The 22,602-nt window shown below is 40.6% G+C and overlaps 1 protein-coding gene across 3 annotated transcripts; it reads right to left on the bottom strand.

Annotated features, from left to right (window-relative positions):
* Positions 1-543: 543 nt before the first annotated feature.
* Positions 544-22,219, bottom strand: C5H12orf75 (chromosome 5 C12orf75 homolog). Of its 3 annotated transcripts, XR_013340001.1 has the most exons (7): positions 22,083-22,219; positions 15,036-15,060; positions 9,423-9,458; positions 8,407-8,486; positions 7,592-7,627; positions 6,065-6,199; positions 544-4,749 (listed from the first exon to the last, which is right to left on the bottom strand). XR_013340001.1 is itself a non-coding variant. In XM_077783373.1 (6 exons), the coding sequence occupies exons 1-5, from the start codon at positions 22,123-22,125 to the stop codon at positions 7,628-7,630; spliced, it is 189 nt and encodes a 62-aa protein (XP_077639499.1). In that variant the 5' UTR covers positions 22,126-22,219; the 3' UTR covers positions 5,437-6,199; positions 7,592-7,627. The 3 variants fall into 3 exon arrangements, 2 of the variants coding, with proteins under 2 accessions (XP_077639499.1, XP_021391764.1); XM_077783373.1 differs by lacking the exon at positions 544-4,749 and having other exon boundaries at positions 5,437-6,199; positions 7,592-7,632; XM_021536089.2 differs by lacking the exon at positions 544-4,749 and having other exon boundaries at positions 5,437-6,199.
* Positions 22,220-22,602: the final 383 nt, after the last annotated feature.

The raw sequence follows: 22,602 nt of genomic DNA, 5'->3' as shown, positions 1-22,602 counted from the left end.
AGTGTATGAACACTTATGTTCCTACTACCAGTTATCCTTTTTCTTGTACCTCTGAATGAGAATTATTTGTGATTGTTTGCAGGCAAGGAGAGGTAGACTGTTTACTCACTGGCTCCAATGGCAATTTGGTTTCCTCTTGAAATTCAAGGAGAAAAATATAATGCTTCTCTTGAGAAAAATATTACCATAAATCAAAACTTATTTTTCAAGTAGTGATTTTCAGGGTTCTTTTCACTGGAAATCTTGGGTTTCTTAAGAAGCAATGCTTACACAAGCAATGAATGATGTCTTAAACAAAGGCTCTTTAACAGTGCTGTGTAAATTCTCCAACTATTATTCATCCTATTAAAATAATTTGGAATTTATAAGCCCTCCATCTCTCCTGGCTGGCACAGTTTCCTTATTACAAATTAATGCCCTGCCAAAAATGGTTTGTTTCTGTCTGATGATCTGAAGCAGTTCCTTGTAAAGCCAAAAGAATTTATTTATTTATTTATTAAGGTAACACACAATTTGGAAGAGAAAAAAGAAGCAGGCAGCTGATTTCATGTGGGACTTCAAATATGAAGTACATTGTTTTAATAACCAGATACTTGGAGCTTGATCAAGTTGATATTATTTATACATTATGATCTGATTAAATCTTTTAAGTTTAGAGAAAGTCTAGTGGTTGATTTCCCATAAGCATGTGAGGCTCCTACAAACAAACCAGGTGGTGGGAGTTCTTCCAAGGCTTCCTCACAGCAATATCCTTTGGGGAATGCAAACCTACCTGTAGGTAAGGTAAATATTCACAGCTCAAGGTTACAGTCAGACTCCAGTAATATATAACCATAAATATGATATTTGATATAAGCTTGAAGGTGTGTGTTACCTCCCTGATTTTGTTTATTTATGTGTCTGGTTTTACATTTGCATACTGCCTAGTCAAGTTTGATAGTGATGCAGTGTCGACTCTCCAAAGTTTGAATACCTCCCTAACTGCAATGAAATTTTCCACTTTCTAGCAGTCTGGTATCCCCCACAAAACTGCTATCAAATCTGTCTTGCTTCTAATTAGCTGTCATTCTGAATCACAACCTCAGCTTTTATGGAGATGAAGCCATCCTGCAGACAACACTGAGACTCAGAAATCACAAAACGTGGGCAACCAAGGTGAAGTGTGGAATTTAGTATTTCACATTACTGCCATCTCCTGTAACATAGGAATCAAAGACCAGAAACAAAATTCTGTGAGTGGACAGGTAATTCTAGACTACCAATAAGGTGCTGTGACCCAAACTAATCACTTGCACAGTGATTCATTAGTTAATTCAGAAATTTAAAATACATGGCATAACCAAACCAAAGCTTAGGTTCTATCTCTCCACTGTTTTCCAGATTAAACTCTGGCTTCCTTTTGGCATGTTCTGTAATTTATTCTTATACTAATCCTGTTAATTGTTTTTACATCTTGGGTATTTTCTCAGTCTGCATAGAGAGACATAAACTAAGGGAACACCAAAAGAAATTTTGAAAGAGACTGCAGGATATTTATTTATCCTGGTAACACCCAAAAGGACCTTTAAGGTGCATGGGCTCATTACACTGGACTTTAAGCAAATAAAAATGAGACAAGTTATTTCCTTAAAGGTTTGCAGTCTCAGACATCTGAGGGTTGGAATGACCTGAGAAGCCAACTCCCATTTCTCTTCAGTCTTAAAAAAATTTGGCAGCTGTCTACTTCTTGCTCTGTTCTCTAGAGATTCTAATCACAGAGAAATGCAGTGGATACTTCAAAGGTATTTCCTCTTTTTACGCCATTTTCTGATCTTAACCTCTTTCTACGTCTGTCTTCACTGCGTAATAATCCTCATTCTCCTTTTGCCTATGTTTTCTCCTTTCTGGCACACAAAGCCCACTTTTATCCAGGCTACATCTTGTGGTATCTTTCTAATTCTCTTCTTAGTGCAGTTATTCTAATAAGAGTTTCACTGCGCTTCACAGAATGATCTGGTTCATGAGCTGAGTCCTATCTTCAGCTATAAATATTTTAATAGTGACCAGATAGTGACCAGTACACAGAAGGTCCCACAACAGGGGTGACAGGTTTCTGCTGTCTGGGAAATACTTCGTCTTTGAAAACCCCTGAGTTACAGCAAAAATTGTCAGATCAGGTAAAATGAAATAGCTCCTATGATGATAAACCTAAGTTCTGTGCTTGATTGTCTTTTAAAACAAGGGTTGAGTCATTTAGTCCAGCCTCAAAAAATTTCCTGCAATACTGGAACACCGCTACTCTATGGAAAGTTTACAGAGTTGTTATTTTCTTTGTCTTGTTCTAAATACATTGCAAAAAAAAAATACTCCTCAAATCCCCCTCCTTCAGCCTGTTCTCCACAAAGCCAATTCACCTGAAGCATTTAAATTGCTATCAATAGGAAGCAATGATGATGTACTGCAAAATACTCAGGGACTATAACCAAGTAAGAGCTTCTTTTAGTGGGCACACGCAACTGAGAAACTGTAGTAGCAGCCCGTAATAATTGTCACTTCTGATCACCATGGGAACCAAACAGAGGTCTACTTTGCAGAAAACAGATCAGCAGTGACTCACTGACTGCTTGGGAAGCATGATTATTGAGAATTGCTAGACTTGTGTGGGTGACAGGGAATAGTGATGCTATTTCAACCATAGTCCCATACAGCAGAATTTGCTCTGCCAGACATGCAGAATGAAAACAAGTAAATTAGTACTTTGTGTTCATCAGAGACAAATTTCACCTTTAGGAGTTTCTTCAGCTTCAGCCTTGTGTGGACTCTTTGCTAGGAAAGGATTTAATTTCTAGTGAATGAAGTTCTAACTGAGATCACATTGGCTTTTACCAGGTCTTCTGCAACTCTTAGTGACAAGATTTAACCCTTGAGCAGCACAGAGGCTTAGAGTTGTCACATCATCTGAACTACACTAGGATGTGTACAGCACGTAAAAGACAGGCAGTATTTCTGTCTGGACTACCCAGAAACTGAGAAGCTGGGCCCTTACAATAAAGCTCCTACATTAAGTAGAAAGCAAAATAAACGCACTGTCTCATTAGCATAATTCAAAAGAGAAGCTGTCTTTGACGTAAAATAGTTTGTATGAGACGAAAATTTGCAATATAAGGTATTTTTAGTATTTTTCAGCTGGTCACAAACTGTAGTTTCAGTCTTATGCTTTCCTACTCCAGAATTTTTCAACATTGACTAATTCAATCATAGTATTTCTGGACTGTCAAAGAATTTCAGATCAGAGATTCTGAGATTATAAAGCCCAAATCAACTCTGCTGGATTATTTCCACTGGCACCTCAGTCTGGCTGGAGAAACAGTAACCACTGCAAGGAAAATGGTATTACAGCCCCAACATTTAAATGTTCATTTTTCACAAATGGTAATTCAAGATGTTTTGACAAAACCAAAGTATATTCCTTAATAATAACTGTCATTCAATGCCTCCTTGTGTTCTGTTCTCAGTTCTCCCCTTGAACTATCATTTGAGTGCCTAAATATTCTCCAAGGATGCTGTCACATGCACACCTGGCAGCTGGCATATAGGGTTTCTTTTATGATCCTTCTCCTAACAGAAATATCCACAGATTGTAAGTTTTGAAAGAGCAGATACACTCATTTCTCCATGAAATGACATGTGATTTTATTAACAAAGGCTGCTCACCACAGAGGACTTTTCATGAGCAGAAAATCAGCTCCCTAAGTGGGATTTGGCCAGGACAGAATACAACATCCTGTCACACAGTTTCTAGATTCATGGATCTTTGGGAAAACAAAAGACAAGTATCTGCAAATTGAAGATAAGGGCATGGCCCTAGCTCTTTAGTTTGATGGCACAGGCCTGCATAAATGAATGTATGTCTATTTTAGATGTTCCAGTCCATGATGCTGCACATTTGTCAGTTGGTCAGTAAACTTTTGAGATTAAATGATGCAGAGGAACAAAAATATTAAGAAAACGCTGTACCTCCCACACAGTCAGAGGATGAAAAGACCAATAGTGCAAAGTGCTCCAAGCTTCTCTGTAGCTCTGTGCAGGAAAAACAAGCAATGATGTGAACCAAGGAAAGTATCCTTTGCAACTGTCCCACCACCAGCTGCGAGGAGCTGTTCATCTGCAATCACCTCTTTCCTCCCTCTGCCCACACATGGGGCTTCAGAAGTCAGCAGCAGAACAGGTAATGTTCTAGTTTAGCCCTGTCCACCTTTTTGATGATCGTTCCCAGCAAGTGAAGGATAGAAGTGGATAAACAAGGTTGATTACTGGCATCTTCTGATGGCTTTGTTAGCACAAGCTGAACACTGATGTAGCCTAGGACGACTGGTGCTTTTCCTGCTTTGGGAAAGACAATCAGGATCAGGTCAGGCATGGGTCTAATTGCCTTGTACTAAATAAATTTGTGCTATGCAAACCATTTTGGCCGTTTGTGGAACATGTGAAGTGGAAACTACACCCCCATGCTATAGTAAGCAAGTAGGAAAAAAGCCTGCATGTTTATCTCCCAGGGCATACTTGAGTCCTCACCAGCTTGGCTTGCGAGAACAAGACTCTGAAGATATAATCTACAGACTTTCATTCATATTGAGAGATATTTTAACACCACATCTTAATCTTCAAGCTTATTTCATCTTGGTTTCAGGTCGATGGTCAAGAATGAGATGCGTGTTTTTCTTCAGGAGCTTGAAGCCTGAAATCATTTATAATCCAAGTAGCAGATTTCTAGAGAATAGCAATAAATAATGTCACAAATAATTAAAAGAGGACAAGCAAGGAATACTTTTAAATATCTCTTTTTGCATGCCTCACATCAAACTACCACTATATAAAAGTGAAAGCTGCAAGTTACTGGAAATCAGTCAATGGTAGTTCATTGGTAGTACTAGGTATCAGTTAAAAGAGCAGGAATTCACAGCAGCCTAATTCTTTAGGTCCAAATTTTCTGGTTTTCTCTTTTCTTTTAATTTTAACAATGGTCATGAATGTACAGTAATATATTAACATTGTGCAGATTGGAACTTTTTGTTTGTTTGTTTATTTGATTATTTAAAGTGTATGGTGTATCAAGTCCCATTAAAATTAGTTTGACTAAAGAATAATGCAAAAGGCTTTAATAGTTTAAATACTCATTCAGCCATATGTAAATGTACAATCTATGTGTTCTATGTGAAACTTACAATTGCTGTTAATGAATTTTAAAACCTGAACAATTTGCTAAAGTAGTAATAACACTCATTCTGTTTCAATTTGCCATACTGGAAATGCTTACAGATGAAACAAGAATACAAAACTCTAATAGTGATCAAAAATCCTCTACAGCTTAGGAGGATGCAGCACTGGAGTTTAGTCCCTCTATCTCTGAAAATACTATCACTTCATCCTTATGAAAGGACATATTATTACATGGAATGGAACACATGATAGTTTATTTTGTTAGTAATTTTTTACATGTAATGCTTTATAAAAGAGCCATAGCTAAAGTAAAATATAAACAGATATGTAAATAATACAATGAAGTATATCATTCTTATTCAAATCAATTTCCTTGAGCAACGTCTTTTTACAAGGTGAAAATTAAACACTAATATTTGTCTCATGGTATAAAAGGGACAGTAATAATTATAAAGAACCTTATGGTCTTAAGCTTATTTCATCCTATTCTTAATATTTCACAGCAAAAATATTAAAATTTGCAGTATTCCCAAAAAGATGCAAACTTGTCAAATATATTACTCTGAAGAAAAAGAACAATTAATTTACAGGAACCTATCATAGAAACTATTGAGTGGACAGTGGTGATGGTTTTCTATATAAAATCTATCAAACTCGTAGGAGGAAATATACGAAGCGTAGCTGATAGCTGATGGAATCTGCAATATGGCCACAGAGAAATAAGTTGCAGATCATCAAAGTTAGCTCTTGTGCAGAAACATCCACCATGAGTTCACTAATTTCATCTTTCACTGGAGAACAGCAGGAGATTTCCATAATGCAACTATCATAGGAAACAGATTGGACGCTCTACTTTAAGCTTTACCCGTAGTTGGAATTTGCAACAGTTTGGATTTTTTGGTGCTCTGATCTCTCTTGCCCTCCGGAAGGCTGTGTAAATATCAAAATCTTCAGCACAAAGACAGTTCCCTCCAAAGCACTGGCAACTGGTCTTAGTAGACTGTTCAAAGGAAAAAAAAGAACAGATTTAGGTAGACTGGTAAAGCAATAGTGGAAAAGCAATACAGGAATGTTCTATACATAAACCAGAGAATTAGGTCATCACTAGAAGCTGAGAGATTTGTAGTCCATGAACTGCAGACACACAGGCACATAAACTTGTGGAGCTCAGAGGACCCTTTGCAGATTTGAAGCTGCTCTTCTGTGTAAGACTTGAGTCAGCAGCTAAGCTCTGATCTTGCATGAATGAAGGCAAAGCACACTTTCAGCTATTTTAAATAGCAAAAAAAAAAAAAAGTCAAGTGATTGATTCTATCCAGCCTCAGGCATTCAACTAAAGCACCTAGACAAGGACCTAAGTAACTCAGACTCTGTTCATAAACCACAGATGGAAAGCTGCAATCTCAAGATGGTGCTTGAGCCTTGGCCTGGTCAAGGGTGATGGTGTTTCTAGCTTAGACATCTCAGCCAAGTTACTGAAATTAGCTGTGAAGACCACCTGAAGTTCTCCCTGTTTAAGACTGCTCTTAGAAAATTCTGGGGCTTTAACCACTCATATAATAAGGACACTTATTATATGTGTTCTGCTCTACAAGGTCTGCATCCAGCACCAAGACCAGTCAAAACTGTTTCTGACTCTTCACCTAAATTAGGAAAGGGCTCTGCTTCTTATGGAAATTGCTGGCAGCTTTATAATTTTCAGTTCCCCACTGCCTAGACATCAAAACAGTTCCCCATCAAAATTTGTCAATGCTTATTTAGTTCAAGTACTGAATGGAAACTTAGTTTGTTTTTATTTTTTCTGCAGATATGAACTTATAAAGCATTTTTTTTAAACTTAGTTAGTCAAAATTCTTCACTTCAAGAATAGAGCATATAAAGCTTCAATGTCCTATTATAGCTGGTGGAAAATGAAGCTCCCACGGATCCTCCCATAGCAAGGGGAAAGCTCCAATACATTATTTAGTGGGTGACACACCATGGTCCTCAAGGTCCTTTCAAAAACGGAGATGTTTTCTAACTGCAAAATCCTCATTCCTGGAAAAATCTTTGTCTTTGCAGATCCTGATCTAAGCACTGCTGCTGTACCTCACCTCTCATGGGAGGTCTGAGTACCACTAAGGACATTTGATTTTTATTTGCTCCCAAATGAAATAATACAGAGTTTCTTTGCTTCTCAATTCTCACCACAAAGACGACTTTAGCACTATCTAATTTATATCTGCACCCACTGAGAACTGGTCCCTGGTCCAGCCTTTAGATGTTATGATGCAGCTGGAGATGTAACTTGGTGGTTCCCTGACCAACTTAGAGCATCACAGGGAGCATTGCTACCTTGTTCTGTTCAACAAATGCATGGCAAGCACATAATGTTAATCAAAACATACTGTACCTCGGGCTGTTTGCATCTTGATGTCTTTATTTCCTTCTAATCTTAATTAGAAAACAAAAGACAGAGATGGTTAAATCTTAAAAAAAAAACCCAAAAACATGACTAAGTTAGTACTGTTCCAAAACCAGCTACTTTTATTTTGGTTGAAAGTGTTACTGTTTCTCATTTTCTTGTTTTGCAGCAAATTTTGGAAGCACCAGTCAGTGACTAAATTCTGTGCTTGTACATATGTGACAGCAGCATTTTTTGTGTTAAATCAAAAGAACATTACATTATTTTGTAATTACATGTTTGTGACTTGTCAATTAAATAGCTATAAATCTAATGCTTTTCCCCACTGCTCAAAAATATAACATGGAAAAGAAACAGTTTCTGCTGGGTTTCATTTAAGAACAGAAATAAACCTGAAAGCAAGCACTTACTGTTATTACTGGAATTCACCACAATGCAAGTAAATACCTTCAAAACTAAAAATAGCACCAGGGCCCTGCAAGTGCATCTATCACAGCCTCTTAGTCTTAACAGGGTTTTGTTTTCTTTCAATTCACAGAGCACTCAGGGAGTGGAGAAGATGTTCAGAAGACCACGTACCTACACTGTCAGTATCTGCTCTAGGATCCTTCTGCAAAAGCGTGTTAAATTTTAAATAAATGGGAACAATCCCTTTGACAAGTGTAAATAACCCCACAGCCTTAAGAGGCTTCAAGGCTAGCCAGTCTGTCTGAAATAATAATTGATTTTTAAAGGACGTACATCCTACTAGATGAAATGATCCCCGGAAAGCAGGAGAAGATAAATCCACAACTTGCCAGTACCTTTGGGTGCAGCTTTCGTCTGACTGGGAGCCATGGCAGCCGCGTCCGACGGCAGCCCCACGTACACCCCGCCGTAGTTCCTGGTGGAGAAACAATTACAGGCACATCAGAGCTCAGTTGGGACTCTTCTCCTTGAAGGAGCTGGTTTTTTCACTCAAGTTCCTGATGTTTATCATGAGATCCCAGCTGTCTTGTGACAATAATAAACCCCACCTGCCCAGCTTCTTCTGAGTACATCCAGCTTGAGGACAGAGCTAATCTGACACTGATGTTTGACCAAAGCACCACACTTCAAACAGTGCACACCAATTAAATAGCACTTTGACCTCATTAATAAATGCAACCTGCCTGCCCCTGTTTAGGGTCACACTTGGAGAAAACTGATAGCAAAAGGGAGCACAAGTGTCTTTAGGTACTTTCACACCCAACCCTCTCCCCTTCATGGACTTGCAGAGGATACTTGCCGGCTCCAAAGAGCCCATATGAAATGCAGGGACAGATGAAGGGAGGTAAAAAAACTGGGTCCTTTAGTCTCTACTGTGCCTGGAGATACCTGCAGAGACTCCCTTTACACTGCTCTGCCCTGTTAGGTGAAATAATCATACCTCCTCCAGCTCCTGGGGTTCTGAGCCAATTTGTAATTTGCTTGATGACAGACTCACACTTCCTTCAGCCTCCAGCCCAGCAGAGATCTCCCAGAAGCGCTAATGGCACCTCCTGTGGCAGTGCTGCTGCGAAGGCAGAGGCCACCAGCCCTTAGCGAGCACACCACCTACAGCTGCGAGATAATGTGCTCTTTCTGCCACAAAGTTCCCACCTCCCCAGCTCAATAACAGCCTGGGTGGACTCATCAATACCCGACTCTGTGTGAGATTTCCTCCTCTCTTTTCGTTTCTCCTCTGCTTTGCTGGTGTTGCTGGGAGTTAGGAGGAGGGAAGGAAGGATGCAGAACTGGCGGCAGACCTCACTGCAGCCCATTGCAAATAAAACTAACCCTGGCTGAGCAGAGCACCTACCTCCTTTTGTCATCATCGGATATGGATTCTTCTGCTCTGCAACATCAAAAGATACAAAGCATGTTAGCAGATTGTTTCTTTCAGGTGCTCCATGACCATCTGGTAAATTCAGAAGCAAGGGAAGAAGTATTACTGACCCCAGTTTAATTCAGGACATCCACCATTCAACAAAGTACTCACACAGGTATAAAAAAAGGACAGATTTCCAATATAAGGTACAGAAGAAATAAAGGATTGAGAAAAGATGCAGCTTACTTTTTATGACCCCCACCAGTGAGATCTGAAAGTAGATTTGGGAGCAGAAACACATGAATTAACACTATTCCTGAGTGAGTCCCCACACTACCCCCAAATAAAAGGAACATTAAGGCTCTGCATGTACACAAGCCTGAACTGCTTTTCCCCTAAAAGAGGAAAGAATGGGGATGAAGAGAGAGAAACTTTCACAGCCAGCACAGACACCCAGAAGCCAGAAGCTGTCACAGGGCCTCTCTATAAAATGAGGCTCTGCAATTCCTAAATTCAATTGTTTGCAAACCAAATGCTGTTATTAATCCCATATAAATGGGCAATTACTTCTCCTTTAACTTTAGGGTAAAATCACAGGTCAGTCTGTAAATCAATAGAGTCGCTGAGGTTAGAGTCCTCCCAGTTATGCAGTGCTCTGTGTAGCTGAATGGGAGTACAGGTTAAAGTAACCAGCACTGATGGGAAGGGAAATGTAATACAAAACAATTAAAGAATTTATTCTTAAAACAATTAAAGAATTTATTCTTACTCCTTCAGTGTGCAGTGCCTGTGCTGCAGTCTCAGTCTGCATCCCAACATCAGTCATTACACAAATCACTTGCCCATCTTTGAATAAATATTCGGATTCTGAGCTCTACTTCCATGACTGGGTATGGATGGGGAAGCAGCTGCACTTTAGCTGGGTCTGCAACCAATTTATTTATTCTAAAAGGTTGATGTCCCTACTGTTTAATTGTTTGGGCTCTATGCCCTTACAGAGCCCTGAAGTCAATGGAATTTTGCCCTGAAGAGCAGAGGGCTGATAGCAAGATGCAGTCTTAAGTGCAAGAAGATGTCCCTAAAACTCCTGGGAGGGCAGAAAATGCCTTAAAAAGACTGCTACAGCCTGGAAATTTTCTGACACCTGCCTTATTCCTAAGGGGCAGAACATTACCAACTATCCTTTCTGCATCACCATAGAGTAAGGGTACACAGGTCCTTTTAATAGTTGAGACTTGGAGTAAATCTTATTATTCTGCAATTTTGTTGAATTATATTTATGCAGGGCATAGCACTCCTTGTCTGCTGTCTTTGTCTATGTCTTACCACTCAAGAAAGACTGATCAATAAATAAAACTCTTTATTCCCTGTCCCTCCTGCCATCCCTTCCTGGAGGAATTAGAGACATTTCAGAAGGCATTTCCCACCTCCTGTGACCCCGTGTAGTCACCTAAGTCATCTTACAGTCCTCACACACACAGCCAGAGAATGCAGAGACATTTTTTTCTTGAGGACTGTGAAGCTGCTCTGTCCTAGTGAGGGCCAGTTTCTCCTGAAGAAACTGGAAAGCCTGTGTATATTAGTGGGTGGAAATGAGGATGAATTTTTAGGGAAAAAAAAAATCTACTTTAAGAAAGGGACTTAGGGTTCCAAAAGATCACAAGCAGTAATTTCTGTTGAACCAACCAAATGTGTCACAGGATTGATTTTCTCATACAATTGAGAACATTTTCTATAATCCAGATTAACCATTGTCCAGAGAAAAGAGTCCTTTAAAAGCACCAACAACTTCATGCGCAGCTTGAAGCCTCTGAAATGGAGTTGTAAGAATAATAATCAATATTGTCCAACAGGAAATTAATGTCAAGGGTTTTTGTTTTGTTTTGGTTTGGTTTTTTTAATTCTGGTAGGAAACAGGGCCATTTTCTTCTGTTACAGAAATGTTTTGTAATATGGCATCACAGACCATTACTGTAATTCTCTCACTAAAACAAATTATCCAGGTCTATGATTAAGCAGACAAGAGGGTTTGTAAACATTTCACTTTCTTCCTTTCCTCTTACTAGCTATAAATCAAAGTAGTAATTTTGCAATGCCTTTTTCTTCAAATGGATGATAGCAAAAATAATCTGGGATTGTACAGATGACAACTCTTGGCTGGGCAATCATTGGGGGCAAATTTGTAATTTGCTTTTTTTTGTACCCCTGCCAGAAAAGAGGGAGTGAGCAGAGACAGGAGTAACATGGAACTGTGAGAAGGAAAAGAAAGAAAAATTTGGGTGATGGCACTCAAGGAATAAGCTATTTTACACACCTTTCTGGGGGCTCAGGAAAGAATGCTGCCCCAGTTTATTTACTACACATATTCACACACCTCTTGCCTTCACACATGATGGCTCGAGACCCCCTTTTGCAAGGTGCCCACTAATTTTGCATGTTTAGTGTCTGCTGAGCCACTGATACAGGTGCTGCTTCTTTGCCCAGGCTGGGTGAACACAGGTGGCTCCAGGGAGCAAAGCCACAACAGCAACGCTCAACCACGTGGGAGTGAGACTGGAGAGAATTTCCTTTGGTTTCGGCAGTGCTCCCATTGCCACATCTCCTGGGCTCACAGACACAGGAGGAGTCCAGCAGTCCTCCAGGGACAGCAAGCCAGGATAAGGTTTTCTGCAGCAGGGATAGACAACAAAAGGAACCTGACAGGAGCTCCGTGCTGACCGGCTGCTGTGTCACTGCCTCAGATGCTGTTGACATCCGCAGAAGAACCGAGAGCACGGTTTTCAGCAGGTAGCATGGGCAGAGTCCTGGAGCCAGTGGGCAGCTTTAACAGCAAATCCACAAAATGGCATTCTATTTAGAGCTGAATAAATGTTTCTTTTGGTAAGGTTTCGTTTGTCCCAAGAGTCTTCCTGTCACCCAAAGTCTGAAAAACACACTTTGTTCATCTGTCAGCTTTTACATCCATCAGTCCTATGTCCATTTGATGGTAAAAGAAGCTGCCATTTCTCACATATTTTAAATGTCAAGATGACAGGCATTCACACTAATTCTTTCCATCCACATTTTTCTTATCTCAGCTTTTATGGCTCTGTTTGTGCCGAGCATTATATTTCTAGCTGTGCTCAGTAGCCCAGAAATGATTCACTGAACTTCGAACAAGTGACAGACAACTACTCCTCAGATTCTTGGTGTTTCTTGTATTTCCTGCACAAGCATTTCGTCTCAATATTCTGAAACAGGCTCAAACTGTTGTGTCCTTTCCTTCCTACTGTAACTAATCCTCCCCCAGACTTAGCCACACACTGAATACTGCAGGCATTGCATTACTTTCTAGCATATCCTTTACTTCTTCTACAGTTAGGTTTCCCAATTAGCAGTGATGAATGTTTCTTTATTAGTGGGGCAGGAGCATGGCTGCTGGCTGGCAGATTCTGGGCTGAAGCACAGAGGGCAGACACGTTCTCAGAGCATGTGTCCTTGTCACCACACAGTGCTCAGAGAGGAAAAACCCTTTCAAAGGAAGATCATATCATCACCCCTATCTTATTGGTGGAGAAACTCCAGGCCCAGAGGGCAAAGCAGCTTCCCCACAGTCACCCAGGAGGGCTCAGGGCAGGATCCATCCCTCTCCCCTTCCATCTGGCTGCTCACTCCAGGAGACATGGTACTTTGCAACGAGTCACAGTCAAAAAATGATAAACCACAAGTTAGAATAATAAGATTTGGTATCCAAAAGGATGTAAGGATGGACACACCTGCATTCTTTTCTGGATCAGAACTGATATGACTGAAATTTGATAGCAAAAGAAAAAAAAAAGAGGGTAATTTAAAGAGAGGATTTAGCTGATGAAAGTAAAAAGGTGTAAAAAGCTTTTGTGAATCTATAGTATTAGTTAATCTGCTTTGTTCATTTCTATAAACAATGAAAGTAATTTTTCTGATAGCTGACTTCCTTCATAAAAATCTTCTGTTAAGCATGAGAATGCCTGATTAGGGCTTTTGGGGCATCACTGCCATTCCTCATTAGTAGGTGTGTGTTTCTAACATCTGTTGAGAAGGTTCAACCATGCTATTACTCACATGGGTGGTTTGGCTGGCTCCACTATCCTTAATCTGAATGAGTAATAGCTCCAGGATTGACCCTTTCACTTTGTTGAAGACTGCACTCTAGTAATTAATTTTTTTCTAAGTTATCTCAATACTATTTTGAAACACGACAGATGAACTCACACTGATAAGTAGGATGCTCCCATTTTAACTCCTGCAGCCAGGTTCTAAAAATGCTTACACACAGTTAAACACAATTCTGTACATAGACACAGTTCTATACATCCCCATATCTTTAAGCACAGGAACATGCCTACAACATTCATAATTCAACAGTGCATGTGATTTTGAAATTTAAAATTATTAATGAGCAAAAAGAAAGATGCATTTCTAAGTCAGTTCTTAAATCATCTAAACTGAACAATAAATAAGGCCCTGCCGTAAATTAATCCAGTGGGTTTGTAAATACAGAAGTACTGAGGGCAGTGATGCTGCAGGCTGCACCAAGAAGAGGTTCCTTATAAGATTGTCTTTTGTAATTTATTTATTGTCGGGCACTGCAAGACCAAAAAAGGTAACACAGATCTCAAGAGTATCTGTGGCAACAGTGCTGATCAGCCAAGTGACACCTGTTGTTAGTTCTCCTGTCCTAGCTCTGTAATAGCAAGGACAAGCCTGTTGTTAAGCTCTTCCCTCCACTTGTTTATCTGACTTGACTGCCCTCATTTCTACACCAGGATTCCTCCATTTAATTAGAGGAGTTATTGTAAGTGAAGTAAATAAAACTGAAGGATGTTCCTGTTGCATAACATAACAATCTTTCCCAGGTCCCTCAGTCACAAAGTCTAGTGGCAAATACCAGTCACATGAAATAGGAGAAGGCAAGACCTTGTGAGGAATTCTTTATGGTTTTCTTTGCTAGAAAAATACATTTATGGCTGAATAAAGCTGTTGCTGTGCATTCCTGTATCAGCAATAAGAATAGTCCTATGAAAGACCTTGCACATTTAGAGAAAAACAGGATGGGTAGGACTGCCCTCTGCTACCCTGTGTCAAACAAATAGATACTATCTTTAATGCAGAGAACACCTAGAGAAGGTGGGCACTTTGAAAAGGAAGCTGGACGGATTAGTGGGTCTCATGCAAAGAGGGGGAATTTGTCTCAGTAGCTTTCTAAATCTTTCACTGGGCCTGGTGGAAATTTATGTGCTGGCTTCATACTATTACATGGTTTCTGGAAAAAGGTGCACGGGCACATGGGAAAGAGCAGTCTGAAGTAACATAACCAGCTCTGCTAGACAACTGTCTCAACAGAAGCAGAGAAAATAATTCTGTTAGAGAAACAACAAGCAAAGAAGTCTGTAGAAAAGTAAACAAGACAAGGAGTTGTTTTGTGGAGATGGAAGCTGTCACTAAAGGCAGTAAACATCTGATTGTGTTGATTATATGTTAGGAGCCAGATGAATCATGTATGACTAAATCTAGTATAAGGCTAGTATGACTGAAAATATGTCCAGGGTTATATATTTTAAAAAGTAGAGTAGAGTAAGTACTTACACATCTTTAGTAGTCCCTGTAGCACCTAGGGGAAAAAAAACCAAAAAAAACATGTTTACCAGGTAATGACATAATCCTCTAAATCAACCAACAGTGCAGTAATTGTTTTTCTGCCTTTCTGTCCTAAACAGCATAGAAATAGCAACAAAAATTTGCTACTGTAAGAAAACACATTTCTCATGATTGTTCAGTTTATGCTTAATGACTATCCACAAAATCCCTTAAATCTATCACATCTGGGCCAGACTCTCAGTGTGTGAAAATTATGCTGCTGTGGACCAGTGCCCAAGTGCAGTCACTCAAGATGGGAGCAACATAAGAAAAAAAAAATCTTTCTGAATTTCATATTTCATATTTCATTTGCTCAGAACTCTGGTGGTTTTGTCTGCCACAAAGCTGGCACAACTAACCAGAGGCAGTTACTCCCAAATGCCTGATTATTCTGCCATTTGATGCAGTTGTACAGGTGGCACCACATGTGTGAAATGCTACGTCGTTCTTCCTGCCAGATAAACAAAGTTTTATAAAATGACTAGACAGAACTAATATAAACATTGGGACGCAACACATCCAAAGCCCCACCTAAGGAGATCAACCACCCCTTAATTCATCTTGCTGTTTAACAAAAAACCAAAGAGCCAAAAGCTGCCACCTGGCTGCCTTGTATAAGTGGCTGACTTTTTTGTTTTGGTGACTTGGATATTTCTTGCTGGGAGACAAATATTTACCCAAGTACAAACTCTTTCTTGTTCCTCCCAAGTTACTCATGTTATGTTGCTCTTGCTAGTATATAATTCAGCTGAGTAACCAGTAAATTATCCCTTCTATTAATTACAGAAGTTAGGGCAGACATTAGAAAAACCTTTCCCTTCTCCTTTCCTCTTAGCACTTAGCTGGAAAAGGTGATCAGAGCTCCCTCTGAAGAAACGGAAGTAGCCAATCCCAGAGATTTTTTTGAGTTTGGAGATAGGTTGTGGTTTTTTCTTCCATAGTATTTCATTTTTTTGGAAAACTTTTATCTCTTCTGCTGCCAAAAAAAATATATATAAATAGCAAATACCTTTCATCTCTCTTTGATATGTAAGAATATGCCTTTTGCATTCTTATTTTAAACAAGAGGAAGAAATAGACATGCAAGGCTTTCTCGCTCTGTCTACCTGAATTGATTGCTTGAATGGCAGAAAACATTACCTTTTACAGCTAATTCCTGAATATAATGTCATTCCCATTTCCTATAACTTGACTATCCCTCCTTTTCCCAGCAGCAACACAGACTAGACTCATGAGATTGTACACATTTCTTCTGTTAGTCTTGCTTCCAGAGTCAGCAAAATCTCAGTATGGCTACAGAAAAGCCTTAAGTAAGTTGGAGGGAGTATCTCTGCTCACAATAAGCTCAGGCCCTTCCTTTAAAACCTTACTCCACCAGGCAGCCCTGAGACTTTGAGGGCACATCTGTGAGGCACAGCATGTGAACCTCTCAGATTAATTGTGTCCAGGTGGAAGGCTGGCACTGCTGTGCAAGCCCAGTCTCTGCTGATGTAGGGAGACATCTGCCACCAAGGCCAGTTCATCCAGTCAGCTCAGCAATGAGCCTTCAGGGCACCCCCTTGTACCCCCAGACAGAGCCCAGGCATCGGCAACACTTCAGAAAACATGTGTTATGAAAAGCCTAGCTGGAGCTAGCAGGATTTTTAATTTTATTCCAGAAGAAAATTATTCCTTTGCTGTGCCTGTTCTGCACGAGGGCCATGACTTTATTTTTTAGTCTAAACTCCCTGCAATCAATATCAGTTTCTCTAAAAAGGTTTATGGCCCTTTTTGAGGCCTTTGCCAAGACTCTTCTAAGAACCTTGGATGCCCATCTGAAAAATGTGTCTTGCTTGCAGGAAGTACAGCAAAAGTACAGTGTTTAATACACAAACTGAAACCTCAAGCCAAAGGAGAAGAATTGTGTGCCTACAGCACTGCTGCACTCCCCAGAGGTGACAATCAAGTTCCAGTCAATCACTGGGTGCACTTCAGTGCCATATCCATGTTCAGTGCCATGCCTGTCTTCAATGCATTATGGTACATCCTCACTCAGGAGATGGGAGATGCCACTCAAACCCATCAGCCCGGGCTTTGTGTAGAGCTATAAAAACCCGTGTTTGGAAATATGCCACTAACATTCACACATGGCAGCATTTGTTTCCTTGGAATATTAGCAAGGGTACACTGCTGAAAAATCACTGCGTGTGAAATGTGTTTTGAAATGCATTTCACACAAAAACTTTGAGAACTGAGTATGATAAAAACAAATTCACTTTTTAAGAGATCAGTTTTACTCTTACAATAAATTTAAAAATACATATAAAAATAAATACATTGTTTTCTACTTTTTTTATAAGCACAGCAGACCAGTTTATCCTCATTTTCATTGATGGGATTCCATTAATTTCAGTGGGGTTATTTCTCATTTTCACTAGCAAAAGTGAAAAAAATGTTTGGTTCAAATACACTCAAGTACCACTAAGGTACCTGACAATAGATCTGTGTCTCCAGTTAACAAAGGAATTTTCTTCCTTCAAGAGTTCTGAGCTTGCAAATGAACATCACTTTTGCTAGGTGTACTATAAAAAAATCTCTGTGTAAAAACTTCAAAGTTTTTGTTCATTAGGGAGCCTGAATTTCCTTACACTAGATATTATTTCCCAAGGAACCAAAAACATCTCAGTTCATACAGACATGTTTATTTGTAAAGTCCAATCCATTCACCCTCACCCTGTTACTTAACTGACATATTTGTCTAACTCTTGCAAGTTTAGTGAACAACACAATTTTATTGCTGCTGAAGCTCCTTCTGCCAGAAATTCAGCCAAAGAATATTGTTTACTACTGATCCACACTCTACAGCTCGCTCTATAGCAGCAAGGCTTAGTGCTCTCATAGATATGATGGTTTCCAGAAATGACTTGAGAAAAGGCTCACATACATAAAGCTTGTCCATTTTTTCCACTGTAAGAGCTTGGCCTAAAAAAAGGCAGCACTTGGCCCTACAAGCCTTGCCTTGATAGGCTCTTGTTTACTTGGTTTTTTTAACCTAACCTCAGCAAGACATTAAAGAGTAGCTATGAAGCCACATCCATAAAAAATAGGCAATACTGAATTGTCCTGAATGACCTCTCTGCTCACACCATTTACACAGTAGGACCATGGGTGCATTTTGGCATTTTAGAGTTGCAGAAGGAGAAGAATGAGTACAGCCTGCAAATAAACATGTCCCATTCAGCCACACATTGCTCTGAGCCCCAGTGATTACAGAAGAAAAACATTCTGTCTAGAGCACTAGAGCTGTGATCCCTCAAAAACCCCACAGCATTTTAACAGTGACAAGTCAAAAAGAAGAGGATTTATTCCAAAGCATCATCCATCATCCACTAGGTGAGATGGGGTTTTGTTCTTTCAGAACAACAGCAGGATTTCCGTAAATGCAGGCCTAATGCAAAAGATGGTTGAGAGACATTGATATCCACTGATGATATTCCTCTGTGCTGAGAAATGCATCAGGAGTGAAAGTGAGAGGCAAAAGCTTCAGAAAAACATAAAAAGCATGTGAGGCAACCACTCACATGAACAAAATGGATTAAAAAAAAATGCCAGGACTTGACTTTTGAGCAGATTATTAAACTTTTTCCTAATATTTTTAATGAACAATGGCCTATGACATTTTCTTGCACATCAAATTGTTACAAAAAGCAAATAAACCCCCCCCCCCAAAATTAAACACACATTTTGTTAAGAATGAGTTTTCTACTGCAGGCTCCTTTCTGATGTGCTCCAACAGTCAGCAGGAAGGAAACACGTTCTAACATCAATGAATTTATTCTATTTATACCTCCATTGTAACTGAGGATAGAATATCATCAATTTGTTTCATATTGATTATTTCTTCAGCTCATCAAGTGGGAGTTCCATACAGAGATTAAACCCAATAAATAGAATGGCACGATGACTTCCTGGGCATTGCACCAAACCTGAAGTTAATAAATCTGTTAAAACTTGGTGTGAAAGTTCTTCATCATAACTTGACTGTACTTGAAGCTTTCCACAGACTAACAGCTTCTCTATATATTTAAACTAAGGCTAGACTGACAGCCTCCAAAGAGTATAATAATTTAAGGTGCTGTCATCGCTACAATAATAGATACAGAAAGGAGGAGGTAGTTAAAAATTTTTAATGAAGAATCATTAGAATGAAGGGAAATGCCTTGACTCAGGCAAAAAAAAAGCAAATTAATGTTTAAGAGTATACTTTTAAAAGACACCAAATAAAAAGGAGAAGAGCTATTTTTGAGCTTCTAGAACTCTAGGAAATAACATGAAAGAAGGATATGTAAAACGAGACCACAAAACATAAGGAAAACAGAAGCTGAGAAAAACAAGTAACTATAGTTAATACATAAAATAGCTAGGTAATTTAAGAAGGATGCATACACATGAGTTTACTTGGGTAACTGAAGTTGCCATTTCTCAATTGGAGAGCTTTTTGCCACTATCTGATACTCTGGAAAGAACATTTGAATGCTGTGAATTACATTGGTGTTCTGGAGTACTGCACCACAGACTGAAATGTTATTCTAGATCATGTCTATTAGTTTAGATCTCACAGACCATAGAGCTGAAAGCTCTGATGTCATTCCAGCCATGCAACAGAAGATAATATAATTAGCTGAACTATCACCATATATACATCTGCTTAGGAAAAATTAAATTAGGCTACAACAGGAATTATACCAGAGTAAGAAAATGGGAATTGGCATAACACATTTAATGTGTTCCGTGAAGTATGCTACAATATTATACTTAGTCATATGGTATGACAGAGAGTGTTACAGGTTAATTACATGTTATGCACCTCTAGCTTTGACATTACTGACTACAGAATAGTCATAACTTTAGCATTAAAAATGTAGTCATGCTGTGCATGCCACAGAATTTATTTGTATTTACATAGTCTTCACATCTTTTGGTAAAATTATGACTTGCATTTTCCTGAAAAGCTCAAGGATTTCAAATAAAAATGGTAAGGCTTTTCTTTACCCTTTATAAAATAGTTTTATTTTTATTAGACACACTTTGTAAGGAATGTTAAATGAAGTAAATAAATAGTAGACATCTGACATCTTGCTTTTATTACCAGCTGTTTGTTATTTTAAGACCCTAGACTGCACAGAGTAATTCCTGACTGACAGTGGTGAAAGTGAGAAGTGAACTGGACTTTTCAGAGCTGCATTGGATTTGGAGAGGTCTGTCAGTGCAACAGTAATAATTCCATTATATTAATGATAGGTTTTATGTGGCATTGTTGGGTTTTACCTGCACTAAACCCTTAGAGATCTGTGGAATATTTCCAAAAAGTATGCAAAAGTTTACCAAAAACTGCAAGTTCAAATATTTTTTGTATAACATATAAGTAAGTTTAACTATCAAAGAAGTCAGACCATCAGTGAAAATAATTAATGTATGTACAAGCCAAAACCTGTTCAAGACAACTACCTCTAATGCAAAGGGACACATCTAAACAAACTTTGAGTTCAAAATAATACTGCTGTCAGAGTTAGTCTATTTGACATTTACCCATTTGTACCCTGGTACAGGTTCCACAGGGCAGTCAAATCAACATTAACTTAGAAACTACCACAAATGGACCAATAATCAACTCAACATTCTCATCTGAACCTCTCTGGTGCTTTTATCCAGCAAACAAAAACAAGATGTGAACAAGCATCACCTCAGTGGTATGAAGCTAGACTGGTCACATACAGAAGGAACTTCCAGTCACAGCAATGTGGGAATCAACTGAAGGGAGAGAATTCTCTGTGCAAACGGAACAGCTCTAATAAGAGCACTGAATGTTCAAGTAAATTCATACAGAGCATGTTCTTTATGGGTGACAGAGGTCTCTGATGGATAGACACAGTACCTAAATCCTAAGTTATCATCATTTAACAGAAACCAAGTAGGGAATTGCAGAACCACATTCTCCTCCGAGTCTGTAGTGCAGAGCTCAAGAGGTAAACCAGCATCACACCCCACAAGCATTCACACATATGTACACCCTAGAAAAGGCAGCATCACTCACTCACAGGCAGGACCAAGTCAGGACTAGCACCACCCACAGCACCACTGAAACTCTGGTTAAATCAAATCAAATCAAAACAGTAAGAGATGGGGATCCAGTAATTATAAATTGTCCAGCCGTTATTTTGCATATTTTCAAGAGCTGAAAGCTCACAAGTGCATCTGAAGGACTTGATAAAGGTACTGGAACAGGTGGCAATGTTTGCCAAGTGCAGCTAGGATGAAAAATGATTGAGAAATGCTCATATTGTAACTACAGGGTGAAGGTCTACTTATCAGTTTCCATGTACTTTCCTATTCTGCGGGGGCAGGGGGGAGGAAGAGCACAACAGCACCATCTTCCCAGATCTTATCTCTTTTGAAAATAGCAATGAACAAATAAGGGAGCCAGCTGGACGCACCAGCCAGCGGTACACATTAACATGCATGAAACCTCAATCGTGGAATATCCTCCAACTTCTTCAACAAACAAAAGGCAAAGATGTGGCAGAAATTCATTTCAGAAGTGGCATTCGTGGCCTTATAGGGAAGCGAAGAGGATGGAGCTGACACCCCCGGCGGGATCCTTAGGTCCAGCTCCCGGCCTGGGCTCGCCGTGCCCTGGGCAGCTCCTGTCGGAGGTGGCGATTCCAGCGACAAGCGGGCACCAGAAAGCCGCCGGTGCCCGCGGCAGGCCACATCACCCTCTCTCCCCTGAGCAAGCGGATCAGACTGGGAAAGGAAGATGCTCTTGCAAGAGGGCGGGCAGCGATTCCCGCGGCTCGGACGGGCATCCCCCGAGCCGGGGGCTGCATCCCGCCGGCTGCGGCTGCGTGCCCGCCGCCGCCCCCGCAGTCCCGCAGGGCTGCCCAGCACGGAGGGGATGCTCGCCCCGCCGCTCGCCCAGCCCGGCCCGGCCCGGCCCGGCCCGGCCCGCCGCCCTACCTCGCCCGCCCGCGCCGCCGGCCGTGGAGTTGCCGCAGCCCATGGGCGCTGCCCGGGCCGCCGGTGCGCTGCGGTCACGGGAGACAGCCGGCGGCGGGCGGAGCCGGGTGGGAGATAAAGCCGCGGGGACCCCTCCTCCTCCTCTTCCTCCTCCTCCTCCTCTCCCCACCCATCGCCCGGGAAACCGCCGGCCCCGAGCGCCGCCGCCCGGCCCCGGCCCCGGCCCCGCACCGCACCGCACCCCCCGCTCGTCCCCGGGGAGCGCCGCACCCCGGGCTGCCCCCTCGCCCGCACGGGGGTATGGCTCAGCCCAGGCTCAGGCCGGCAGGACTCCGAACGACCCCCAGCCGCAGGCAACCAGCCCAGAGCCTCCCCGGCACTGGAGATGCTCCTGGGCTCACGCGTTTCACGGGACACCCCTCATTCGCCAAGGCGTAACCACAGGGCCGGGCTGCAAACCCTGTATCTGCTATCAATAACATCCTGTTCGCCATTTGAAGGAAATCTTTATGATTGGTTT

The sequence above is a fragment of the Lonchura striata genome, chromosome 5, assembly GCF_046129695.1.
Source record: "Lonchura striata isolate bLonStr1 chromosome 5, bLonStr1.mat, whole genome shotgun sequence".
Lineage (NCBI taxonomy): Eukaryota > Metazoa > Chordata > Aves > Passeriformes > Estrildidae > Lonchura > Lonchura striata.
The sequence above is the reverse complement of the archived record's forward strand: the minus strand, read 5'-3'. Positions and strand labels throughout refer to the sequence as shown.